We start from the raw sequence: 22,972 nt of genomic DNA on the forward strand, positions 1-22,972 counted from the left end.
TCATGAATTAAAACTGAGAAAAGGACCAAATGATGAGGGCTCATGTGCTAGAATAGTAGAATATATAAGAATGGAATGCAATCATGGCGAATCGAACCCATGCATATGCCATGCCCAAAGCATGTCCCTACTCTTATTCCAACATGTACATCTTTTATTTCAGAGCTCTTCAAGGAAGAAATACCAAAGGAAAATCTGATACTTGTTCCAACTTGTCACTATGTGTTTCCATCCCATGTGGGCAACAATGTCTACTTTATTGGTTCCACTAAACAACATGAGCAATCTTAATTATTCTAAACACAAATAATCCACATTGAGCATGTTGTCGTTCTCGTAGTCATAATATATAAGAATATACTCACCGATTTTACTTGTGTTTGGTTTCTAGTTCACAATGGACACCTTGGCAGAGACCGCAGTTACAAAGAGGATGACCATGATGGGAACACAATGGTTCTCAAATCTGAATACAATGAACTTATGTGTTTGACGTGCATTAGAGAAAGAAACTATATTGCACATTCTAAACTTTTAGAGTCAAAAAGATGCATAACATGATAAATTGCAAATAGTTAGCTTTCTGAAGACAGTAAAATCTACATAGGGTCCTCAAACCTTACATGGTTTTCCAAAGTCAATGTGCTTGAAACCAGGAGGGCGTCTGTCAATCAGTGCATCTTTGGTTTCGTTAAGGTAGGATAGACATCTCTGTATCATCAAAGAGAAGGGTCATGGTGGCAATCACCCTCCTTTAAACAGCTCTTTTGCAACGACTCTCAAGTCTAGCATTGTAGGCTTGTAGCCGATGCAAAATATAGTAACCCGTCAGATACCTCTCTGATGGACAGAAACTTACAATTCCATCATTTTTCTACTGAATGCATCAACGTGATTACTGTGTTGCAAAAAATCCTGAATCCTCAACGGAATGAGAAATCTCATCAAGCTGCACAAGCATAACAACAGGAGGTTATTGTTGGTGGATTCCCAAAACAGTTATGTTATACAGTATTCACCATACTAACTCTTATTCTTCTCTAGCGTCATATAAATCATGCAAGTATCTACCTCAGGTCCCAAGATCTTCAACATAGATGATTCAGCTTGTTTTGAATGGCAAACGAACTTGAAACCCTGAAGATGCTTCTAGTACTCCAAAAATGCAGCACTTCGAGCCTTACCCAAAATTGACTCTATGCCATCACTACACAATCCAAAATTCTTTGCCACTGCAAAACCAGCATGCATACCATCCACGGCTGCACTTACAATCCCTCCAGCATAACCTGCTCCTTCACCAACAGGGTAGAGACCTTTCAAAGTTGTGCTCTCGTAAGTTTCAACACTGCGGGGAATCTGGATAGGAGAACTGGTCCTAGTCTGAAATGAATTTATAAAAGTTGTATAAGATACTGACATCAGTAAACTATTGTTCTTGGTGCTTATATAGATGCAAAATTTATATTTGGCAACAAGGTCCAAACCATCAGTTACGTGTCAAAATCGAAATATAAAAATTAACTGAAAATGCAATAACAATTTTTCAGTAGCTGGATTACCTCCACTCCGTGAAGAAGGGCCTCTTTGGAGATAAAGCCTGGTAACTGAAGGTTCAAAATTTCAACAAAACAAAAATATATTAGTAATGAGTAGCACATTAAGTATAGACTACAGGTGGTCAATGATAACAAGTAAAGAGAAATCGATACCTCTTTGTCAAATGCTGAGATTGACTGTTGCAAAGTCTCTGTTACATAATCAGGAAAGATCTTGTGAAGGTTTGCTGCCTTCACTCCTAATCGATAACTTGACTGTGGCACAGACGTTGCTGGAAAGACAAACCAACCTTAGCTCTATGAGCATATAATATGAGGGCAAAATGACGAGATATCATATAACAATCTACCCGATAATTTATTGTCCATAAAATCTGTAACTGTCTGCACAGGCACCACGAAATTTCCACCTCCCATTCTTGCTGCTCTTTGCTCAAATTCTCTCTAAACAATTGCAACATTAGAATATGTTTTGAAGTTTTAGGCTAATAATGCTATTATTTCAGTTGAAATTATCAATGTGCATGGAGGAGATACCAATCAAACCAAAAAATTATCGAATGTGCAACCAGACTTGATCTATCTCTTATCAAATTAGCAAAAGGAAAAAGAGAATATGGAAAAAGATTTGGTTCATATGGCAAAAGAAAATGACAAAACAGTTCCTTAAGCTAATCTTCAATTTGCAATCACTTGTAACAATAGCGGGAGGGGCAAACTCAGCACCAGTATAATCAATAAGGAGAGAATGGATCTAACAGAAAAGATACCTGAAATTCAACCCCTGCTAGAGGTCCATGGAGATTCAATGCACCAAAATCTTTCGTTGAGACAGTCACAACGAGTGCAGCATTTGCCCACTTTGAGTCACGTCGAGAAAATGACATGCCATTGACACAGATTTCAGATGGATTTGTGCTTGTCAGAACAACCTGCAATACCATTGTAATATATTAGAGGTGAATCCATCATCTAATGATGAATCATTGCATCTTTAGGTCATGCATAATTCATAGACAACCATCCAACTAGCCATTTTGAAAGCCCATTAGTGTTTGGTTGTTTATATATGAATTATTAAATCATTTGGTGTATAGAGAAATAGGATCATCAAGAGACTAAAAAACAGAAAGAAGTACCTGACCACCAGGACACATACAGAAGGAATAGCAGCTTCGACTTGTTGCATGCAAAGGTTCAGCCCCCTTCTCTCCACTTACATACTTTGCAACCTTGTAATCTGCCACTGGTACTTTACCGCGTCCTCTGCAAACCTCAGTTGCCAATCCAGAATACTGCATAGCATAAAATTCATATTAAAAAAGAATGTACAGAGCCTCATTCAGAGTTTTCAAATCAAGCTAAAAATGTAGCCAACCTGTAAGCTGTTTACAACTTCTTGAGGATGCTCAATCCGCAAGCCAACCTGTTCAGCAATATAAGTTTTTGTCAAGTTTACAAAGTATTTCCAAAGTTCAAGCACAAGAAACAACGGGATTTTACATTTATACTTGATATTCTAGCCACCAAAAGGATGATATACATACACCAAAAACAGATATGGAAAGATAGCAGCTCCATGTTCAGTTCGTCATATGTATTAACTATTTCATCTGGCAAAGACATCATATAAAACATCTTCTTTTCCTTATATTCACTAACCAACTACACTATATAATATATAATGATACTAATTACACCACTGACTCACTACTTCTACATGCTTCGGTACCGTGATCTTTGAACACAACTATAGTATCATAAGTATCTGAAAGGTACGGTAGTGGTAGGAAGATTCATGAACACATTCATAACTACATAGATACATGTATCTCTGAATACTCCAAATAAAATGATGTAAAATAACTCACAGCAAAGTCTTTTGGGATCAACTCAATGTTATGAGACAGAAGTGTTTGATAAAGATCACGCGCAGAATGTCCAACAGCCAGAACAACAGCATCGTATTCCCATTTCTTGCTGCTAGACTGTAACCTGTCAACTGAATCAGAAACTTTGACACCTACAACTTGTTCATTATCTACAAGAAGATCATCGACCCTTGTCCCAAACTTGATGGTGACCTGAGCATGTGAATAAACAATTACAAATAGTATAGGATATGTAAGAAGGGAGACATGTATATATAACAATGCAGATTTGATTTTGGAAGAGAATGTATATGTTACTCACACCAAGCTTTAGTAGATGTTGCCGGAAATTGCGAAGTAGTGGAACCAACTTATCTGTTCCCAAATGAGGCTTTCCATTAACCAAAATTCCTTCTGGAGCTCCAAATTGAACTAGAGTTTCCATAACCTGAGAAGTATAAAGTCTCAATCAACCCACATAAGAGTGGATAAAGGCTTCACTTGAAAGAAAGGAGGAGACCAAATGATGCTCGGTTTAGATATCTAAAAGTACAGAGAAGAGTTATAACCGCCAAAACACTCCCACTGTTTCTTCCAATCCTAGTCACCAGCTTTCCATCACTCCAGGTACCTGCACCACCCTGCCATGAATAAGTCCTTGATAAATGACTCAATAGTAAAGATATATGTAAGAATGTATGTCTAGAAAATGATTCATCGAATGAGGAAAACAGCAAAGAGCAGACGGTGAATCAAGTTATAAGTATAACCTCTCCGAAGCAGAAATTGCTTTCTGTTTGCAAGATCCGGCGGACAGCCAAAGCACCAATGTCACGCCCCCGCTGTTCAACAGGCTGACCTCTTTCTATTAAGGTGACATCTGCACCAAATTCCGCAAGAACAAGGGCAGCAAACAGCCCAGCTGGTCCACTACCCACTACTGCAATTTTGGGTTTCCTAGCTGTTGAAAATCTGTACAATCCTTGAGACCCATTCAACATTGTATTCCCACTTCCTCCCGAAACTGAACTCTGATCTACTTCTTTCAAGTCATGTATAATACTCGTCAAATCTCTAGATTTCCTGGCTTGAGGCATGTGCTCTACCAGCCCAACCTTAGGCTCCAACTCCGAAATGAAGTCCCAAGCACGAGGCTCCAAACTCAATAGCTTATCAACATCCATCTCCACAATGTACACGAATTTCGGTTCTTTCAGCCTCTACATACAAAATCATAACATTACTTCTTAATCAACCAAAACTAATCCAAATATTCTTCATCATCCTAAATAACAATTACAGGAAAATAAAACTGAAGTGATGAATCAACCCCTAGGCAAAATGTAAGTGACTATTTAACAGTTAACACACACCTTCCTTGCATCAAAAGATTTCCGAACCACCGTGAACGCCTCCGACGGCAGCATTGAAGCGACCTGTGAAAATTTCACGCATTAGTATCACTAGTTCACTACCGGAAACAATTGAATTTCAGTCAACTGTGAATTTGACTAACCGGAAACTCGAGCACTTTGGCAATTTCCTCAAGCAAGCTTTGGGAGACGCCAAGGAAGTCCTTGCCGGGGTCTTGGTCGACGGGAACGCCGAGCTTGGAGAGCCGCCAGACGCCTTGGTATTTGTTCTTGACGTTGCCGATGATATCCTTGTGCTTCAATTTGAGCACCTTCCTCTCCGACGGGTACCTCTGCCTGCCGGACCTCTTGCCGCAGAAGATTTTGAGAGGTTGGCGGCGGGGATGAGGGCTAGGGTTAGGGTTTGGAGGGCGGAGGAGATGGAGGTGGAGAGCGCCAAACTTGGAGGGAAGGAGTGACATTTCTTCAGAGGCTGTGGAGAAGTTAGAGTCTCGCGCTTCTAGCTACTACTGAATTTGAGATAACACAGGGTGAAAAGTCAGTATTGCCCCACGTATCTAATTTATTTACAGATATGTTTCCGGACGTATCCTAACGTATTCTTCCGTTTCCGGCCATATCAACGCGTACACGGTACGGTACTCTACCATTCATTCATATTTGATATTCACAATAGCATCATTCTCATTCTACTGTAAATGGTTTGCTTATTTTGATGTGAAACATTGTTCATAAATAATAATCATACAGTCAATTTGAAGCTCTCCCCAAATCTTCCATCTATAAAACTTTAGAATGTTCATTATTTAGTATGATTCTCCCACAATACAAGCAGACGGACTGGTGTCATAGGTGCGGATGGCCAAGATCTACACCCGATGTGCTGATGCTTGCAGCGAGTTAAAACTTTCCCAGAGTGAAAAGCTAACTTCACCAACTGCCAGCATCTCCATCACGAGATTGGTAGAAGTCATCTGGTCGCACAATGTTCACTTCTTCAAACTCATCATCATCTGAAAACAACCGAGAATTTTTTCAAAATGTTGTCCCAAAACAGACATAAGATAAAGTAAAATATACCATCTACATGATGCACCTGTCAGTTAACTTACAAAGCACATAATCCAAGTCTAAGGACCTAAAGCGGTTAATGAACACATAAATTACAGGCCTTTTTGAAAGAAAGAGCCCTATTACAACAAACCAGTAGCAAGTGGTCTATACCATCAATAAAAGCATATCAGTACTTGGAGCTGTGGCTTAGACATAACTGATAGATATCAGAATACTAAAAATATAGATCAAGTTATTCATTGTTGTCTCCTCTTGCTCAAACAGAGAAGCAATTTTTCAATTGTCATTCACTTTTACAATTTACTATAATATCACTGCCATTCTAGAACTCTAGTAACTATATGATTTGACTCGGAGAAGTCAAAATTTACCAGAATATTTATAAAAATGACAAAGATAATGCATCTCAAAACTCAAACACTGCTACCCAATGGAAAGATCGACAACGTAAAGGGCAAAGAAACTGTGCATAAACCTCCTTTGTGGTTTGGACAGACTGGTGTTCAGTTTTCATCCATAACAACCACTGACAATTCCAAAGACCACAGCTAAGCATCCCCAAACACAAGATTGGAGTGAACATAGGATCAGAAATTACAAAGTATCAAATCTTTGCTTACACATGGAATACAATTCAAGTTAACATGATGGCATGACTGAAAATTAGACCAATGCATATACCAGTACAAGGAGATAAACCTAAACAACAGTTTTTTCAATGATTAAACCTAAAAAACAGTAGCATATGAGTAAGATGCATAAAATTCAAAGACCAAAGAGCATAAGGATAGGAGACCCAACCTTTTCTCAAGGTCAGTGCTACAATGCCATCATTTTCCACCTGAAAAAGAAAAAAAGAAAAAAAAAGCAATTATGGTAGATATACATATCCAATGCTCAGTCAATCAGTGACTAATATTAGTTCACCGAAGAGGAATACAGTTGCAGTGATGAATACATAAACTCAGAGAGAGAGAGAGAGAGAGAGAGAGAGAGAGAGGAAATATGATAAGCAACTAATAGACATGTCATGTTTGTTTGGTACCTTCTGATCTGCCAATGTCTTTGAATCATCCAGTACTGCGCCAGTACTGACTAGGATCAAGCGCTGATCATTTACTGATTGATCAATAAGATTTTGCAATTTCTGCTTAATATCTAAAATTGTCTCAGTTGGTTCACACTGGATAAAGTACGTTGTCTTACTACGCTTAACACGGATATACATGGCCTGGGAAAAGGAAGTCACTAATCAGGATATAGTTTCTCACCAAAATGAACAACATTTTACAGTCCAAAAACAAGACTTACCGTGACCTTTACAGGCCATACACAATTTTCAAGAGTATAATTCAAAATAGATAACAAAAGACCGGTAATATAAATCTCCAACACTAGATGTTCACAACAATCTTGTTCAACAATCTTGCATATAAGATCGTTATGTAAAGAACGAAAACGCCCCTAGCAACTTAACTAACCTCAGCATCTCATTCTACTAATACATATCAACACTTTGAAACTTGAAAGCAAGAAAGAGTATATCATATACACACCATTGTTCAACCGTGAACACTATACGAGCACGAACCCGCTGCTGCCACCAAAACCCTGCTGAATCAAAAAGCAAAGCCCATGTTATGAATCACAAATTCTGAATCAAAATCAAGTAATTCGACGATCAGATCTGCAACCTGAGAACGCGGCGGCTTGATTTGCTGGCCTCAGTCTCCTCCGGCTAAACGAATCAAAGTTCTGGAGAAGTCGAACTGATTTAGTTTTAGTCCATTTATTTATTATTTTCCTTATTTTTAAATGGTGGGCCTCACAAGCCGCAAGGCCCAGTGTCCGTACAAACCGCCTAGACACGCATCTTCTCCGCCTCGCCGCCTCAAGCACAAAAGGCCCAATAGGTTTTATTTAAATGGTGGGCCTCAATACCGGAAAGGCCCAGTGCCTCTAGAAACCGCCTAGACACGCACCTTGTCCGCCTAGCCACCTTAGGCCCAAGCGGCCCAATAATTTTTTTTTTTTTAAACAAAGTGCCCCTAGACTTCCACCTGATCGAACCAACCGTGATCGGCGCCACCATGGGCAACACATCGTCCATGCTCACTCAGTACGACATCGAAGAAGTTAAGCAACACTGCAACAACACATGTAACAAACCCGACAATCTCGCTGTTCCTTAATTTCATCAGTGGATCATGAACTACAAGGTTCTCATTTTGACTTTGATCTCTGTCTGTCCTATGTAGTTTCCCAACAGGAAATAGTTTCTCTGTATCAAAGGTTCTGTCAGCTAGATCGCAGCGGCGGAGGTTTCATCTCCGCCGACGAGTTCTTGTCCGTGCCTGAGTTTGCCGTCAATCCTCTCTCTCAGGTAAGTATATCCCCAAATAAAGGTTAAAGCTTTTGTGATCTGCGACTAGTAAAATTTCAAAGATTGAGGCTTTTACTGAATCTGATAATGGATCTAACTCATGTTGATATTGCTATGTATAGAGTAGATGTTGATGTAAATTTTCTGTTGAAAATGGAGGATATGGATAATGTGCAATGTGATTCGCATCGTGCAGAGATTGCTGAAGGTCTTGGATGGATTGAACTTCAAGGAATTTGTAGCATTCTTGTCAGCATTCAGTTCTCGCGCAAGCCCGCAGCAAAAAATCGAGTGTAATTTTTCGACAAGTGACGTTTAGAACTATACGATTGGTTAATTCCTTTTTTTTCCTGAATTGCAGTTTTGTTTTTGCCTCTGTGTGTAGTTATCTTCAAGGTCTATGATGCCGATAACAATGGGAAAGTTACGTTCAATGATATGCTGGATGTTTTACGGGATTTGACAGGACAGTTCATATCTGAGCAACAGAGGGAGGTTGGTTATTATCCGAAAACAAATTCTGGCTATTTTAGTTCTTGCATGCATTGCTTGATTCTTATTTCAATTTAAGTTAGTAAAGCAGACAAATATTTCAATTTTAAGTTTTGAGCTTCATACGTACTTAGATAGTTAGATTACATGGTTGCTGAATCTCACTAGAATGCATTATACAAGTATAAAAGCTCTGTACTGTTTCCGTTTAGATTGGAAAGGACGCGTTATATAAGATTAGTACTTGGCTCAAACAAGTTGCTCTTTTATGAAGTATGTATTACGAGCTAGCTGGAACCTAACATGTTAGCTGTTGTTTCGAACTTTTGAAGCTATCAAATCTATAATAATCTTTTTTTCCCAAGGGAGTCAGGTTTTGTTTCATACTTTCATGAATGGTTTAAAGTTTGGTTCTTATGCCAAACAGGGGGGAAAAATTACTGAACTAATAGTAGGATTGATTGCCTTCTTGAAAGTATTTTCCATATAACATCCATACCACATTTCTTGGTGATCGGAACATTACTTCTATTTTATTTCATACAAATTGTACTGGTTCTATACTTTTGTTGAACTTTCTGTATGTGTTTGATGTTGTTTGTATTTGTGCATTTTTCTACAGCAAGTATTGACCCATGTCCTCGAGGAATCAGGATATTCAAGGGATTCTTCATTAACCGTATCTGACTTTGTGAAGGTACTGTAGCTTATAACTTATGTGTTTTAGTTAATCCACATGATCATTGATACAAGTCATATAACAGCGACATATCTCTTCTTAGCTTTGCTACATCTTAGCGATTGCTTGATTAGTTGATCAATTTTAAATATCCTGATTTAGTATAATTTGTAATGATGTCCCCCTCCTAGTAGTGCTTTGAAAACAATGAATATAGACTCTGTTGATAAAGGGAGATTCTGGACGAAATGTTTTGTTAGGTGCATGGGACCATGGATTGAATTAAGGGACATAAAACTTTGATTCCTCATTTTTGTTGTCATCAAATATGAATTTCAAGCCTATGACATCAACTAGCTACTTTCAAAGTTCGAATAAAAAGTAATACGTTGCCCTTGCACCAGTCCTAGGTTATAGACAGCGACAAAGAGATAGGGATGATTCATATGTGACAAACCTTAACGCAAGGTTTAACATCTCAAGAAGTAGGCAGGTTCTTTAGCTTTTATTATTTCGTTATCAATTTGCTTTTGTGCGGACCTTTTTTTTTATTCTTCTTGAACTTCCCAAGTGCTACAGTTTCAGAATTAGCAAAGGTTTTACTGCAACGTTCTTGAAATTTTCTACTTGTGCCGTTTTAGTTTTTACACACTTTGAATTATCCATCAACTGACCTTGCATCACAACATACCTCATGTTATATTAGCGGATGGGACTTTTATTGAACGGTCTGCTCTTGTTTGGATGTCTATTAATTCATACATTACGTTTGAATCATGCAATAAGATGTGGGAGGTGTATATGTCCTTTACTAATGAGAAAACGCTAATCCCTCATTGTTTTACAGATTCTTGGCAACTCTGCTTTGAAGATGGAGGTTGAGGTTCCTGTGGATTAGATTGGGAGAAATCTCAAAGCTAAGTTGCTCATGTATGCGCTTTTAGCTTTCTCGTAAGTTATGTCGGAGCACTTAATTGGGATTGGTGTGATCATGTTGCCCATTAGTTTGTAGAACATTAGCACCATGCATTTGTTGGAAGCTATCACACAGCTTAGGGCCGATAGAATCATGTAGGATTGAGTGTTAGTTCAGCTTGTAGAATAATGTAATTTATGCACAGACTGTAGTAGGTACCAGAAGGCAAATAATTTGGTTTCTAGTTCGGCTTGTAGAGTAATGTGATTTGTGCACAGCTTCTGCGTAGTCTAGAAAATGTTTTCTTTGTTTTAAGGGGTGTTTTGAAATTACAACTCCATCAACCTGAGAATCAGATTGGATTGATTTGCTTGTGTTGAGTGTTGCGGCTAATGTCATGTCAGTGTTCTATCCTTTTAAGCATCATGCTATGACATTGGCACTCAGATCATGCTCGTCTGTTTTGCGTAATCTTTCATCAGTTGCCACTTGGTGTATGATACTATTTGATGTGTCCTTGGAGTAATTTCATTTCTGTGTTGTGGTAAACTGTCATTTTCAACTTTAGAGCATCTTTCAAATTTCCTTATGCTCAAAATCAAGTTGTTTGGACTTTCAGTCTCCGGATTGCACCGTCCTCATCTTTGCAATTGTCAAAGTATGTAGCAGGGACAAAATCAAATCAAGGGCGTATGGAAAGCAATCAATATCTAGCACTCCGGACTTAAATTTCTTATACGAACGAGTCCATATAACCAGCTCTTCCCACCCCCACCTTATTCATTACTTGAATTGTTTCCTTTTTTCTTTACTCAATTGTGTCCATCAATATGTCAAGCACGCTTGTGCAATGTGGCTCCCCAAGAATATTAGAATATCATATGCCGGAATCCTGGCTCTTTCATGTGGTAAAATGAATGGTTCAAGAAAAGAATAATACTAGATGATTTAGACTGTCCATGTTGTATAACATAGTTGAAAGCTTTAAACAGACCAGAGCTTTGACAAATCCAGATTCCAGGTTGTGTTTACTATTACCATATTCCAGGGTGTGTTTACTATAACTGCATCATGTCCTTTGGATTCTCATTTATCACAATGATGGTTAAAATAGCGTAGTTGACTCATCCACAGCTCTATCCAAAAAGTTAAAAAAGGAAAGCAAATAGTCGACGGGATGCAATATATAAGAGATGGTCGGCCATCGGCGACAGGTCGACTACGGTTGCCAATTCCGGTAGGACCACATTTCTGATTTGTAGCCGTTAAAAACTGTCACTAACGACTTTTTGAAGACATCAAAAAATGGCCCTGGCCCCCTCAGATAGCGGTTGCGGGAGAAAAGGAGCACGTAGGGCCCCACCTCGATGGCCATGCTGTAGCTGTAGTGCGAGGTAAGACGACCCCGTTTTGATCCTGTGTTTTGGTTCATGTGTTCTGGTGGATAGGAAAAAAAAGGAAAGACAGTTTTGTTCTTCCTATTCATTCAATGCGTTCCTTCTGTTTCAGATAATGTTTCCAAATCAATGCTGCTCTTTAAGGAAAGCAAAGCAAACGTTAAGCTTGGTGATTAATAGACAGCCAAATATTTAATCCGTGGTATGTAATGCTATCTTCATTTGTTATTTCCTTATTATTGTGTGCTATACAATCGTCTCCAATTCTAGGAAGGAACTCAGAGCTTTCGTTGCTGTTTCTCTTTTTTGTATTCATAATCATTGTAGATCCGAAAAAGTAAGATTTTGTTGGATTTTTTTCTTTATTGGAATCTTGTGTGTCTTTAAATTGTTCGTTTCTGGGATTTGTCTTGTTCTCCTTGTTGTTGTTGTTGTTAAATATCTCACAAAGGTCGAATCTTTCGCAGCTGTTTTTGCTCTAGGAATCAAAGTTTAGGCCTTTCTGCAAATCTCATCTGGTATATTATAATCTAGTTATTTTTTTCATATGCTGATGTGAAATTTTGAGTAGTCAACTCAACTCATGTTGCATGTTAATTTTGAAGCAATGTTGATAGCTGATGAAATTGCAATTGATTTTTGTTGCTAGAATTTGGTGCCACATTGAATTAAGACTGAGATGGCGGATTCATTTGGGACGCCTGAGACTGATATAACATCGCTAACCGAAGCACTGAAGTCTCAGCAACACCTTCTGCAGAAGCTTTATGCTGATCTTGACCAGGAAAGAGAAGCTTCATCTACTGCAGCTGATGAAGCTCTATCAATGATACTGCGTCTGCAAGGTGAGAAGTCTGCTGTGAAGATGGAGGCCAATCAATACAAGAGACTGGCTGAGGAAAAGATCTGTCATGCTGAGGAAGCTCTTGCGATTTTCGAGGATCTTATTTATCAGAAGGAAATGGAAATTGCTTCTTTGGAGTTTCAGCTTCAGGCTTATAGGTACAAACTCTTGAGCTTGGGTGTCAGTACTGAATTAGGCATCACCGAAAATGTGTATCCGGAAAACTTGTTGCAGCAAAGAGGTGATTCTGGGGAAGCTGGTGGTGTTAGTGGGACAATTAGAAGAATCAACTCTCTGCCTCCACTTGAGCTCAAGGATTTCCTCAACAAGAAATGCTCTATGGAAAGAGAGAGTGAATATTTACCTAAAGAAAAACCTATGATACCAAAGCCGGAGTCTGCTATGAAAAAAGGAGACAAAAAGGTGGACAAGGAAGTTACTTTCCAGGGCCTTGATGCAGATAAGAAATCGAGAAGTGCTTCCAGTGGTAACCTTAATTCGATATGGGATCAGATTAAGAAGTTAGACGACCGAGTGAAAGAGATATCAGATTGTAAAGATTCTGGTGGTAGAGGAAAGTCTCTGGTTTTGAAGGGTCCATCTAGGACATGTTCATTACATCCAATTCCGAAAGTAACCACAACCACATCCCATGATACAGAAAGTGAAGATATTATTGCTACCCTTGATCATGTTAACAGTAACGAGAATGTGCAGGAAAGGGAGGCAATTACTAGTACTTCATGCTCAACTGGCGTCCATGATGTTTTTGAAGTTCCACAGAGCTATGAATGCAGTCCTAAAACTTTGGACAGTCCTAGCACATTTGACAGTCCTAAAGCTTTTGGAGGTGAGAAGAAAGAATTTACTGGCAAAGATGATTTGATATGTGATGAGATTAGTGAAGTGCATGTTCAAGATGAGACAGAGAGAGTCAAGAAAATGTTTCATGGCAAATTGCTGGAGAACAGAATGCTGAGTCGAACGACCACTGTGGACTCAACTGCAAGGGAGAGAGTGGCTGCTGCGGTTACTGAGAATCAAGCCAGATTTCAACAGTTGTGGAGGAGAATAGAGCGGCTTGAGGGGGAGAGAAGTTGTCTAAGGACTGAAATAAGTCATACAGGAGAAGAGGAGTTGAGGTTGTTCAGGGATATACGCGAGCAACTTACCTTAATTCGGTCTGAAATACATGGTTGGAAGCCTAAGCAACCTCCTCCACAGGATGACGAGCCCTTACACATTATTCAAGAGGTATGATTTTGTCACCTTTTCCTTTACTGTACTTCTGCTGCAAGTTGATAAACATGTTTGATGATATATTGCGGTTTCTCAATTTTATTGAACAGGCTATGCTACACTTTTGGCTCTGATCAAGCTAGTTGACACCACAGGAATTCATGCCTCATCAGTTTTGAAAATTCCATATGCAGAAAAGGAATCCGTAAGAGCATCTCTGACTTTGTCTTGTGCAATGACTGGTGTGAATGAACAATAGGTTGATTCTTTGATTGATTTGATTTGAATACAGAATGTAAAATTTGCATAGTGTGTATATTATGGACTAGGTGGTGACAAACAAATGTGTCTTCTTAGATTGTACAAGGAATGCTTTAATGTAAAATTTTAATTACTTCAACACTGAGATGCAGGTTGTAAGATTCCATTCTATAAGTTTCAATAGTACTTTCAGAAGATCTAACTAACTGGTGTTTAGTTGCAGAGGAAAACTGGAAATGTATCTAAAAGGTATCGTAATTTAGTAAAAATGGGGGACAGAAATTACTCAGAAAAAGGTGTAGTGATTTAATAAAATGGAGGACAAACACTCAGAAAAAGGCGGTTTTGGAAATGTATTTGTATTTCTGTATTTTCATATTCTTCTGAATAATAACAACCTTTGTTTTCATTATCCTCTGCAGCAAACAAAGTGTTGCAGTTACTTTCCTTAGGAATTGCTCTAATGTATGATTAGCTAGATATATATGGTTTCATAATGAGAATTTAAGCACCTAACCTTCCACTACTAATCTTAGAACTAGGCCATTATATATCAAGGGTAGGCAGAAAGTGAACTGATGCCTTTCTCTCTGTGGATATATCTGGATATCAGTCTCTGTTTGTTGCCATAAACACAGTACTAAATATTATAGAGTGATTATCTATGGTACGTAATCTTTCCCCTTTACATAGTACTCGAACTAGAGCCATATCTGTTCCCTTTATGCTTAGTTTTACTTCCTGTTGAATTCTCATCTAGTTACAGAAGGCACTGAAGTGTAGTCTAAACTACATAACATGTACAAATGAGAAACAGTTGCCATAAAATCCAATTGTAAGAAACTAGGCCATCATATATCAAGGGTAGGCAGAAAGTGAACTAAATGCCTTTCTGGACTTTAGATATCTGGATATCAGTCTGTGTTGATTACCACCAACAAAATACTAAATATTATCTATGGTACTTAATCTTTCCCCTTTACACAGTACACGAATTAGAGCCATATCTTTCCCCTCATGCTTAGCTCTACTTTCTGCCGAATTCTCATTTCACTTCTCTAACTAGATAGTTACAGAAGGCACTGAAGTGTAGTCTAAACCAATGTCTAAAGTCTAAACCACATAACATGTACAAATAAGAACAGCTGCCACAAAATCCAATAGTAGGAAACAAATGAATCCAATGATTAGTAAAGTATTTCAACAAATCTAGTTCTGTCACATTCCAAAATCAGAGAGAATCAACCTTAATGTCCACTTCTTCGATCAACAACGCTGATGAAGGATTGGATATGTACTCCTTCACCCGGCTCATTTCATGAGCAACATCCTGCATGTTTGGTCTCAGTGAAGGATTGTGCTGTGTGCACATAAGACCAATCTCAATCAACTCCAAAATGACATCCCCCCATATTTTGTTATAATGCTTTGGTATCGAACGTGGGGCACACCTTTCTACTGCTTGTTGGACTATAGGCTCGAGCCTCTGGGGGTACTGAGATTTGATCCATTCCTGTAAGCTTGAACCTTTGTGAAAATCAACATCTGTTGGCCGCCTTCCTGTAACAATTTCTAAGAGAAGCACCCCAAAGCTGAATACATCTCCCTGAGTCGAAGCACATTTTCCCATTCCATATTCTGCATATGGTGAAACATCAACATGAATATTACTAGTAGAATGAACATTTCAATTTCGTTATTGTAGAAAAGTACATACCAGGAGCTATATAGCCAATGGATCCACATAACAAGCCATCTGCTGAGTTGAAGGATGTCGAGTCAGTCATGGCAATAGTCTCGTCTTCACCTTTGACCAGTCTTGCAATTCCAAAATCAGTAACCAAAGCTGTCATGTCATCATCTAGTAGAATGTTGCTTGGTTTGAGATCACAGTGTACAACTCTAACAGGAGAATGATGATGCAAATAGGCCACTCCTTCAGCTACATCACTGCAGATGCTCACCAGCTGAATTAGATTCAATCCACAATGGCTTGATGACGACGAGTAAAGATGCCTCTCGAGGCTCCCATTCGACATCAATGGCAGAACGAGAGCCTTAAAGTCTGGTCTACTGCAAGCAGTGATGATTCTAATCAAATTTCTGTGTCTGGTTCTCTTCAGGACCTGGCATTCCCTTTTAAAGCTTCCAGAAATCTCTTCTTCTGTCTTTAAATCCAAAACTTTGACAGCGATTACTGTGTTATCACGAAGGACACCCTTGTAGACGTGCCCAAAACGGCCTGAACCAATCAGGCTTGAAGCACTGAATCCACCTGTGGCTTCAATGAGCTGCTCATATGAGATTCTTGGATACTTATGCTCTTCTTTCCCTTCTTCTTCATCATCATCTCTCAATTCCTCATCATTGAATATTCCAAGGTGCCTTCGGATTTTTGACCTGTACATGAGGGGGTAACCAACTACGCAAAAAATGGGCGTGATGATTAATGACAGCAGGACTGAGATTATAGCCAAATGATGAGTATTCTTCTTCTTGCAGCTTGGCATGCCTTTTATTGAGCCACAGAGGCCAGCATTTCCAAGGAAAGAGTCCGCGGTCAGCAAAGAAAAGGCGCCTATGTTTGAAACATTTCCGGAGAAGTTGTTGAAAGAGAAGTTAAGTTCCTTGAGAGTCAAGGATTGCTCCAGAGATTCTGGTATTTCTCCAACCAACTGGTTTGAAGATACATCAAGTTTCTCCAGAAAAGGCAACTTTCCTATTGAGACCGGGACAGGACCTTGTAAGGAATTTGATGAAATGTTTAGGGACTCGAGGGCAATGCAGCTCCCAATTTGCGATGGGATTGTGCCAGAAAGATTATTGGAAGACAGGTCTATTGCTAGCACCATGTCCATTTTACTTAGCTCCATTGGTACCTCTCCATGTAAGTGATTACTTGACAAGTTCAAGTACAACTTCAAGCTCCTTAACCCTGCAACTTCACTAGGAATCACCCCAGACATTTGATTGTGAGAAAGGTCTAGAATCTCTAAGTTGATGCACTTTCCTAGACTTGGTGGTATGGTCCCCGAGAGTTGATTCTCGTAGAGCATTAGCCTTCTTAACTGGGATAGGTTTTCGAAACTATCTGGGATCGAACCAGATAGCTTGTTTCTCGATAAATCTAGAAGGCCTAGATGGGGAATGCCACCAAGTTCAGATGGAATCTCACCAGAGAGTGAATTATTCGACAGATATACCCGTTCCAGCTTTCTCATTAGGCATAGTTTGGAGGGGATGGTTCCATTCAAATGGTTACTAGACAAGTTCAAGAGGGTGAGGTTGACAAGGTTTGAAATGTGAGGAGGGATTGAACCATAAAGGAGATTATCATCTAAATGAACTTGAACAAGATTGGTCGAAAGATCACCAATAATAGGCGGTATCTCTCCCCCGAGATTATTCCCAGCTAATTCAAGCTCTTGAAAGTTAGAGGCATTAACTAAAGAGGTTAAAAAAGGTTCAAGGTTAGTGTTACCGTCATGGCTGACAAAGTCATTGTAGGACAAGTAGAGGTACTGCAACTGTGGCATTTTCGCTACAATCTCCGATGGCAGCTCCCCGCTTAGCATGTTGGACTCTATGTCAAGCCATTCGAGCTTCGAGGAGTTTGAAAGCGCTGCAGGAACCTGTCCAGCTAGATGATTGGACCAAAGTAGAAGAAACCTCAGTTTTTTCAGCTCACATCCTTTTGTTAAGGGGATTTTGCCGCTCAAAGAATTGTTAGACAAGTCTATGTACTGCAGAGAATTAGAAGAGTGATTGCAGAAAAGCGGCATTGGAATTTCACCCTCTAGTTTGTTGCTTCCCAAATTAAGATACACCAATCTATGAAGTAAACCAAGCTCAGCTGCAATGTTTCCTTCAAGAAGATTTGATGACAAGCTGAGTTCTGTAAGCAGAGAAAGAAAGCCTAACTCTCTTGGAATGTGACCTTCAAAGAAGTTGCTTGACAAATCAAGAATGGTTAAGGAAGAAAGATTAGATAGAGCTGGTGAAATAGTGCCTCTTAAGGACTTTCCACTAAGATCAAGCTCCACAACTTGGTTTCTAGCATTGTTGCATCTGATGCCAGTCCAATTACAAAAATGAACATCGTCCAAATTAGAATTCCAGTCCTCTAGAGCATGGTGAGGGTCTGAAACAATCCCGGACATGAATGAAACCAACGATGCCTTTTCTCTCATTGCTTGAAGATGAAGAACATTTTCTATGCTTGAAGCCGCCGCGGCAGCCAAGAGAATGATGATCAAACAGAGAAAATTGAACATGAAAGTTATATGGTGAAGAAAACCCATCACGTTTATGAAACTTGTTGATCAAATGAGTTCAACAAAGTGATGGGGAAAATAGAGACCGATGAAAATAAGAGAGGTTGGATTGCAATGAAGGAAACCATGCATGCACCAACTTACATATATGAGATTAATCAGATGATGCAGAGGGAATTTGATTTTGATAATAGTAAGGTGTGCCTAACTGCCGTTGAAGGAATTGCCGCCGGTGATGTTTGACTGTTGAAATAGTGCCAATGGTAGTCGTACAAGTGTGAAATGGCAACCTTACAAGTCAGCATCGTTAAAGCCGTACGTGGAGTAGTAATGCTCTACATGTCAGCATGATCACCATGCCTAACCATTTTCATCTTATATCTGATTAATTAATTTGGATGATTATGTTTCTAATCAATTGATTTAGGTGTGAGTGTCGAGATTAGTGGATGGTGTGCTGTGGATCGGATATGTGGGTTTGGGGAGAATGTTAAGAACTTCAAGATAATATGGATGATACGTATGCTTCTAAAGCTCTACTTAGGCTTTGAGAAATGAGAAGTTCGTATGCGGCGGAAGATTACCACACCATAACATCATATATATCTGCAAAATTTCAGCCAATTTGATGATCGTTAAGACCCTCAAAATCGAAAAACAAAATTGAGATGATGAACCGGACAGAATTCAGTCCGTCAGATTTTGTTTTTCGTATTTTGAGGGCCTTAACGATCACCAAATTGGCTGAAATTTTGCAGAGATAATCTACACAAAATGATCTAGATATGTCTAGAAGAAAGTTTGAGGAAATTTGATCGGGAAGTGGTGCAAAAATGGAAATCCGCACCAGAACTTTGGTGCGGACGTCCGCACCTGAGAAAGGCTCTATATATATATATATGTCACATGAGCGTTTGTCTCTCATACTATATGGTATGACATGCTTATTGTAAATGTGTCAAATTGTATGACACATAGAAACTTTTAAAAAATAAATGGTCATTACATAGTCATTTAGTTATTTATTCAATCAATAATAGCTACACATTTTATGAGGCATGTTATATCATATGGTATACCCTGTCATATAACGTTTAGTATATTTATTCATAAATATTAATTGTTTTAGATATTAATTTCATTTTTATTATTAGCCTACAATATAAACGTATTACGTGACACAATTATTGAACTAAAATTTTCGCATTAAAACATGATAGCGGGAGCCGGGAGGTAGTATTTAAATTGCTGGTGCTTTGGTGTTGGTATATTTGTCGGCTCAGTAGCTTCAGGTTGTGCATTTAGACTTGGCACCCCACTATTCATTGATTGGTACCATAGCACTGAGATGGATATGTTGCACAATTAACATGCAACTAATTACTTAGACAAATATAACACAATCAGTTCATAAAACCCGGAATCCTAATAGTAGTAAATTAACATTCGTATTCATGGTGTTTGTTAGCACGCAAGTTTTAAAAAATGATTGTGGAGTTAGGTATTTCAGAAAAAAGCCAGATTTGATGATTAAGTAAATCTTTGTAGCACTTAGGATGACAATTATATGTTCATATGCATCACCGACGGACCAATGGCTAATCTGGTAAAGTGGTAATCATTAAATTCTGGAAAAATAACACATTGCTTTACTGAGGAGTTTCATACCGTCAGCTCGGTGCTTTAAAAACATAAATCATAACATTTGTCTTTTCAATGTCGTTCTACACCTTTACCTAGATTTTGACAACATACACATACGTACAACTTTACTTACAAAACATTGACGTACAATTGATCAAATATGAAGTTATCAAACCGTCCATGTATCTGATAAGGAGAAAATCGTTAGTAAAATGGTCGTGTCAGCTGATATGTTATTCGTTATTCCGTCGTACTTTACTTTTAAATACGAGAAAACTGAATATAGGATAAAAATATTATAATTGAACGAACATAAAGATTCGAACCCCTTTTCTCGGATCCTCTCCTCATAAGAGATGCTAATCTTAAATTTGGGTCTGTCTTCTGTATTACCCATCGTAAGAAACAAGTACGAATCAAGTGCAAAAGCCCACATTTCCTCAAAATACAAAAACATCTAGAGGCATCTGGTTCTGATATTTAGGGCATCGTACATACTTGGCCCTGTCTAAGGTAGCAGGGTTCTTGAACTAGCTAGCTGGGTCTGGTTCCATTATCAGCCGTAGTGCCATCGATGGAACCACAATCTCTGCCAGCATTAAAGGTTGCAGAAGACACAAGTTCAGCGCGGAAGGTTGGGGCAATGTCTCCGTTTTCCCCATTTTGTTTGATCCTGAGTACGAATTTGGAGCAATGAACTAGAGTCTCGGTGTCGAGGCGGTTGTCAGTCACGTGGTCGTCGGACCAAACCGCAGCCAATTTTAGTTCGTCTCTCCGAACTTGCATCAGGAATGAGTCAGAGATAGGCCCGACAGCTTCCCAAGAGGGAAATATATGGCCATCATTAGGGAGTCCCTGAACGGGTTCGGGGAGCCATTCACGGCGACCAATGTCATAAACATACAAAGCCGGACGATATTCATCAGTCCCGGGACGCCAAACTGCAAAGAAAATCAGATACGAGTCTCTCACCACCACGGCGGTCGTGGACCTCATGCACCATGGTACACATGGATCGATCAACACCCAAGACTTGGATTTCAAATCACAGTAGCCTAATTCACCCGTAGGGAGCGCACCCGAATTCGAACTCGAAGGGTAGTGAGGGCGCAACATGAAAACCTTGGTCTCAGTACGAGCAAGCAAAACAGGACTAGGCGGACAAGGCTCAGTAACAAAAGAAGAAAGAACAGATGAACTCCCTTCCTTGTTGACATCTCGGGGATGGAAGCGTAGCATACGATCTCCTTGCCCCACCGCATAAATCCATTCAGCCGTCGTCGGAAACCGCCGCGCCACCCACACGCATGAATTTAAATTCGCTTTCATCGGGAAATTGGATTTCGCACCAAGAGGGGTCGCTCCGCTGCAAGTCAATGTAGACAATTCCACTCGGTTGTGTCCGTACATGTTCTTCAGAATTATAAGTGCCACCGACGAGGAATAAATGGGAGTTGGCGACGGCGAAACCGGGATTCCCGATCATATGATCGTAATCGGGAAGATCCAAACTTCTGACTCTATCTTTTGGACTTTTACGGACCCAGTGTTCCTCCCCCAACTCATCTGATGCTCTTTCTTCTCCGGCACTACCTCTCTCCTCGATCACGTACCACCGATTCCGTAACTTGTCACTATCGTCCCATTTGACCATGCGTAGGTAGATCGGCGTATCCATTACTCTCTTTGTTTTGGCTAAGGACATCACTGTTCTGAAACCCTAATACCTTCTCGACTTCTTCCCACAACCAACTCTTAACTTTTATAGGAGACCAAAATTGGACCCTCCCTTATCCATGTAGTGATAGGTTTACTCGTTGGAATAGGATTATGTTTTCTTTCTACATAATAGAATTATGTTTTCTTTTTACATACCTAAAAGGTACTATGTAATTTCTTATATAAAATGTATTCTATCAATAAATAAGAAGATGACATTTCGATCTATTTTGCTATCTCTATTTTAGTGTTTCTACTATATAACTGTCATACTATTTGAAAATATAAATCCTAAAAGTTGTGTTTTTCTACTGTAGTTCCACACCTAATTGAACTAACATGTGTGACGTGTACAACTATAAATATAAAACATTGATCGATTTAAGATTAATCAAAGATGAGACTATGAAATCGCCAACGTAACTGATGAGGAAAAAGTCTTTCATGAGGTAATCGAGTGACCATATATGTTACTCTTACCCGCCATAATTTAGAATCACTCTATTTTAAACATAAAAAACCAAATTTATATTTTCTTACAAGGTGAAAGACAATTGAATAGTTGGACAGACACCTCCCAATAGGGGTGGACTCGGTCCCAACGGTTCGGTTTTTAGGCACTAACCGAAAACCGAAACCGAAGCTTCGGTTTTCTATTTTCTAAAACCGAAACCGATAAAAATATATAAAAGACCGCACTCGTCAGTTAACCTAATATCGGTTCGGTTTCGGTGCGGTTTCGGTTATAAAACCTATTATCCGTAATATTTTTTTACACTTAACCAAATAACATAAAAAATAAAAATATCAAAGTTGTAAACTATCAACACTTCAAATAAGTTAATCTAATGAGTTCAAATAAGTAATCCAAATGAAAAGGGAAGCTAAAATTTATACATAATTCATTTGAAGTCTCCAACATTCATATATAACAAAAGATAGAACTACATGAGAAGGATTTTGGTTAGACTTAAACACTTAAAGACATAATCATGTGTGTGAAAGCCTACTATTTGTAACCCATAACCTATAAGAACATGACATGTAATGTAGAATTAAGTATTAATAATTAATATATGTAGAGTAAATATATGTCGGTTCAGTTCGGTTTAATCGGTTTTTAAGATACACGGAACCGCAAACCGACACCGCACTACTCGGTTTGTGTGGTTTCCGGAACCGATTACCTAGGTTTTCTTCGGTTTCGGTTACTCATTGTCGGTTCGATGCGGTTTTAACCGATTTTG

The 22,972-nt window shown here is 39.0% G+C and overlaps 4 protein-coding genes across 4 annotated transcripts; 1 reads left to right on the forward strand and 3 right to left on the reverse strand.

Moving 5' to 3' along the window:
• Positions 1-777: 777 nt before the first annotated feature.
• On the reverse strand, positions 778-11,722 carry LOC101293042 (uncharacterized protein Cbei_0202-like). The gene is made up of 16 exons (XM_004288678.1): positions 11,571-11,722; positions 8,829-8,881; positions 4,947-5,188; positions 4,802-4,866; positions 4,201-4,648; positions 4,000-4,071; positions 3,753-3,878; positions 3,431-3,643; positions 2,938-2,985; positions 2,699-2,854; positions 2,330-2,491; positions 1,910-2,003; positions 1,713-1,831; positions 1,563-1,607; positions 1,072-1,383; positions 778-949 (listed from the first exon to the last, which is right to left on the reverse strand). The coding sequence occupies exons 1-15, from the start codon at positions 11,720-11,722 to the stop codon at positions 1,150-1,152; spliced, it is 2,229 nt and encodes a 742-aa protein (XP_004288726.1). The 3' UTR covers positions 778-949; positions 1,072-1,149.
• LOC101294584 (ubiquitin-like protein-like) lies at positions 5,466-7,643 on the reverse strand. Its single transcript, XM_004287099.1, has 5 exons — positions 7,572-7,643; positions 7,434-7,488; positions 6,923-7,108; positions 6,679-6,718; positions 5,466-5,816 (listed from the first exon to the last, which is right to left on the reverse strand). Exons 2-5 carry the CDS (start codon positions 7,434-7,436, stop codon positions 5,734-5,736), a joined length of 312 nt encoding a protein of 103 aa, XP_004287147.1. The 5' UTR covers positions 7,437-7,488; positions 7,572-7,643; the 3' UTR covers positions 5,466-5,733.
• A 135-nt stretch (positions 11,723-11,857) lies between the features above and the next one.
• On the forward strand, positions 11,858-13,848 carry LOC101293344. Its single transcript, XM_004288679.1, has 3 exons — positions 11,858-11,950; positions 12,212-12,262; positions 12,394-13,848. The coding sequence occupies exon 3, from the start codon at positions 12,424-12,426 to the stop codon at positions 13,846-13,848; it is 1,425 nt and encodes a 474-aa protein (XP_004288727.1). The 5' UTR covers positions 11,858-11,950; positions 12,212-12,262; positions 12,394-12,423.
• A 1,164-nt stretch (positions 13,849-15,012) lies between these two features.
• Positions 15,013-18,389, reverse strand: LOC101293632 (putative leucine-rich repeat receptor-like serine/threonine-protein kinase At2g24130-like). The gene is made up of 2 exons (XM_004288680.1): positions 15,806-18,389; positions 15,013-15,726 (listed from the first exon to the last, which is right to left on the reverse strand). The coding sequence occupies exons 1-2, from the start codon at positions 18,387-18,389 to the stop codon at positions 15,320-15,322; spliced, it is 2,991 nt and encodes a 996-aa protein (XP_004288728.1). The 3' UTR covers positions 15,013-15,319.
• Between the last annotated feature and the right edge of the window lie 4,583 nt (positions 18,390-22,972).

Source organism: Fragaria vesca, linkage group LG1 (assembly GCF_000184155.1).
Source record: "Fragaria vesca subsp. vesca linkage group LG1, FraVesHawaii_1.0, whole genome shotgun sequence".
NCBI lineage: Eukaryota > Viridiplantae > Streptophyta > Magnoliopsida > Rosales > Rosaceae > Fragaria > Fragaria vesca.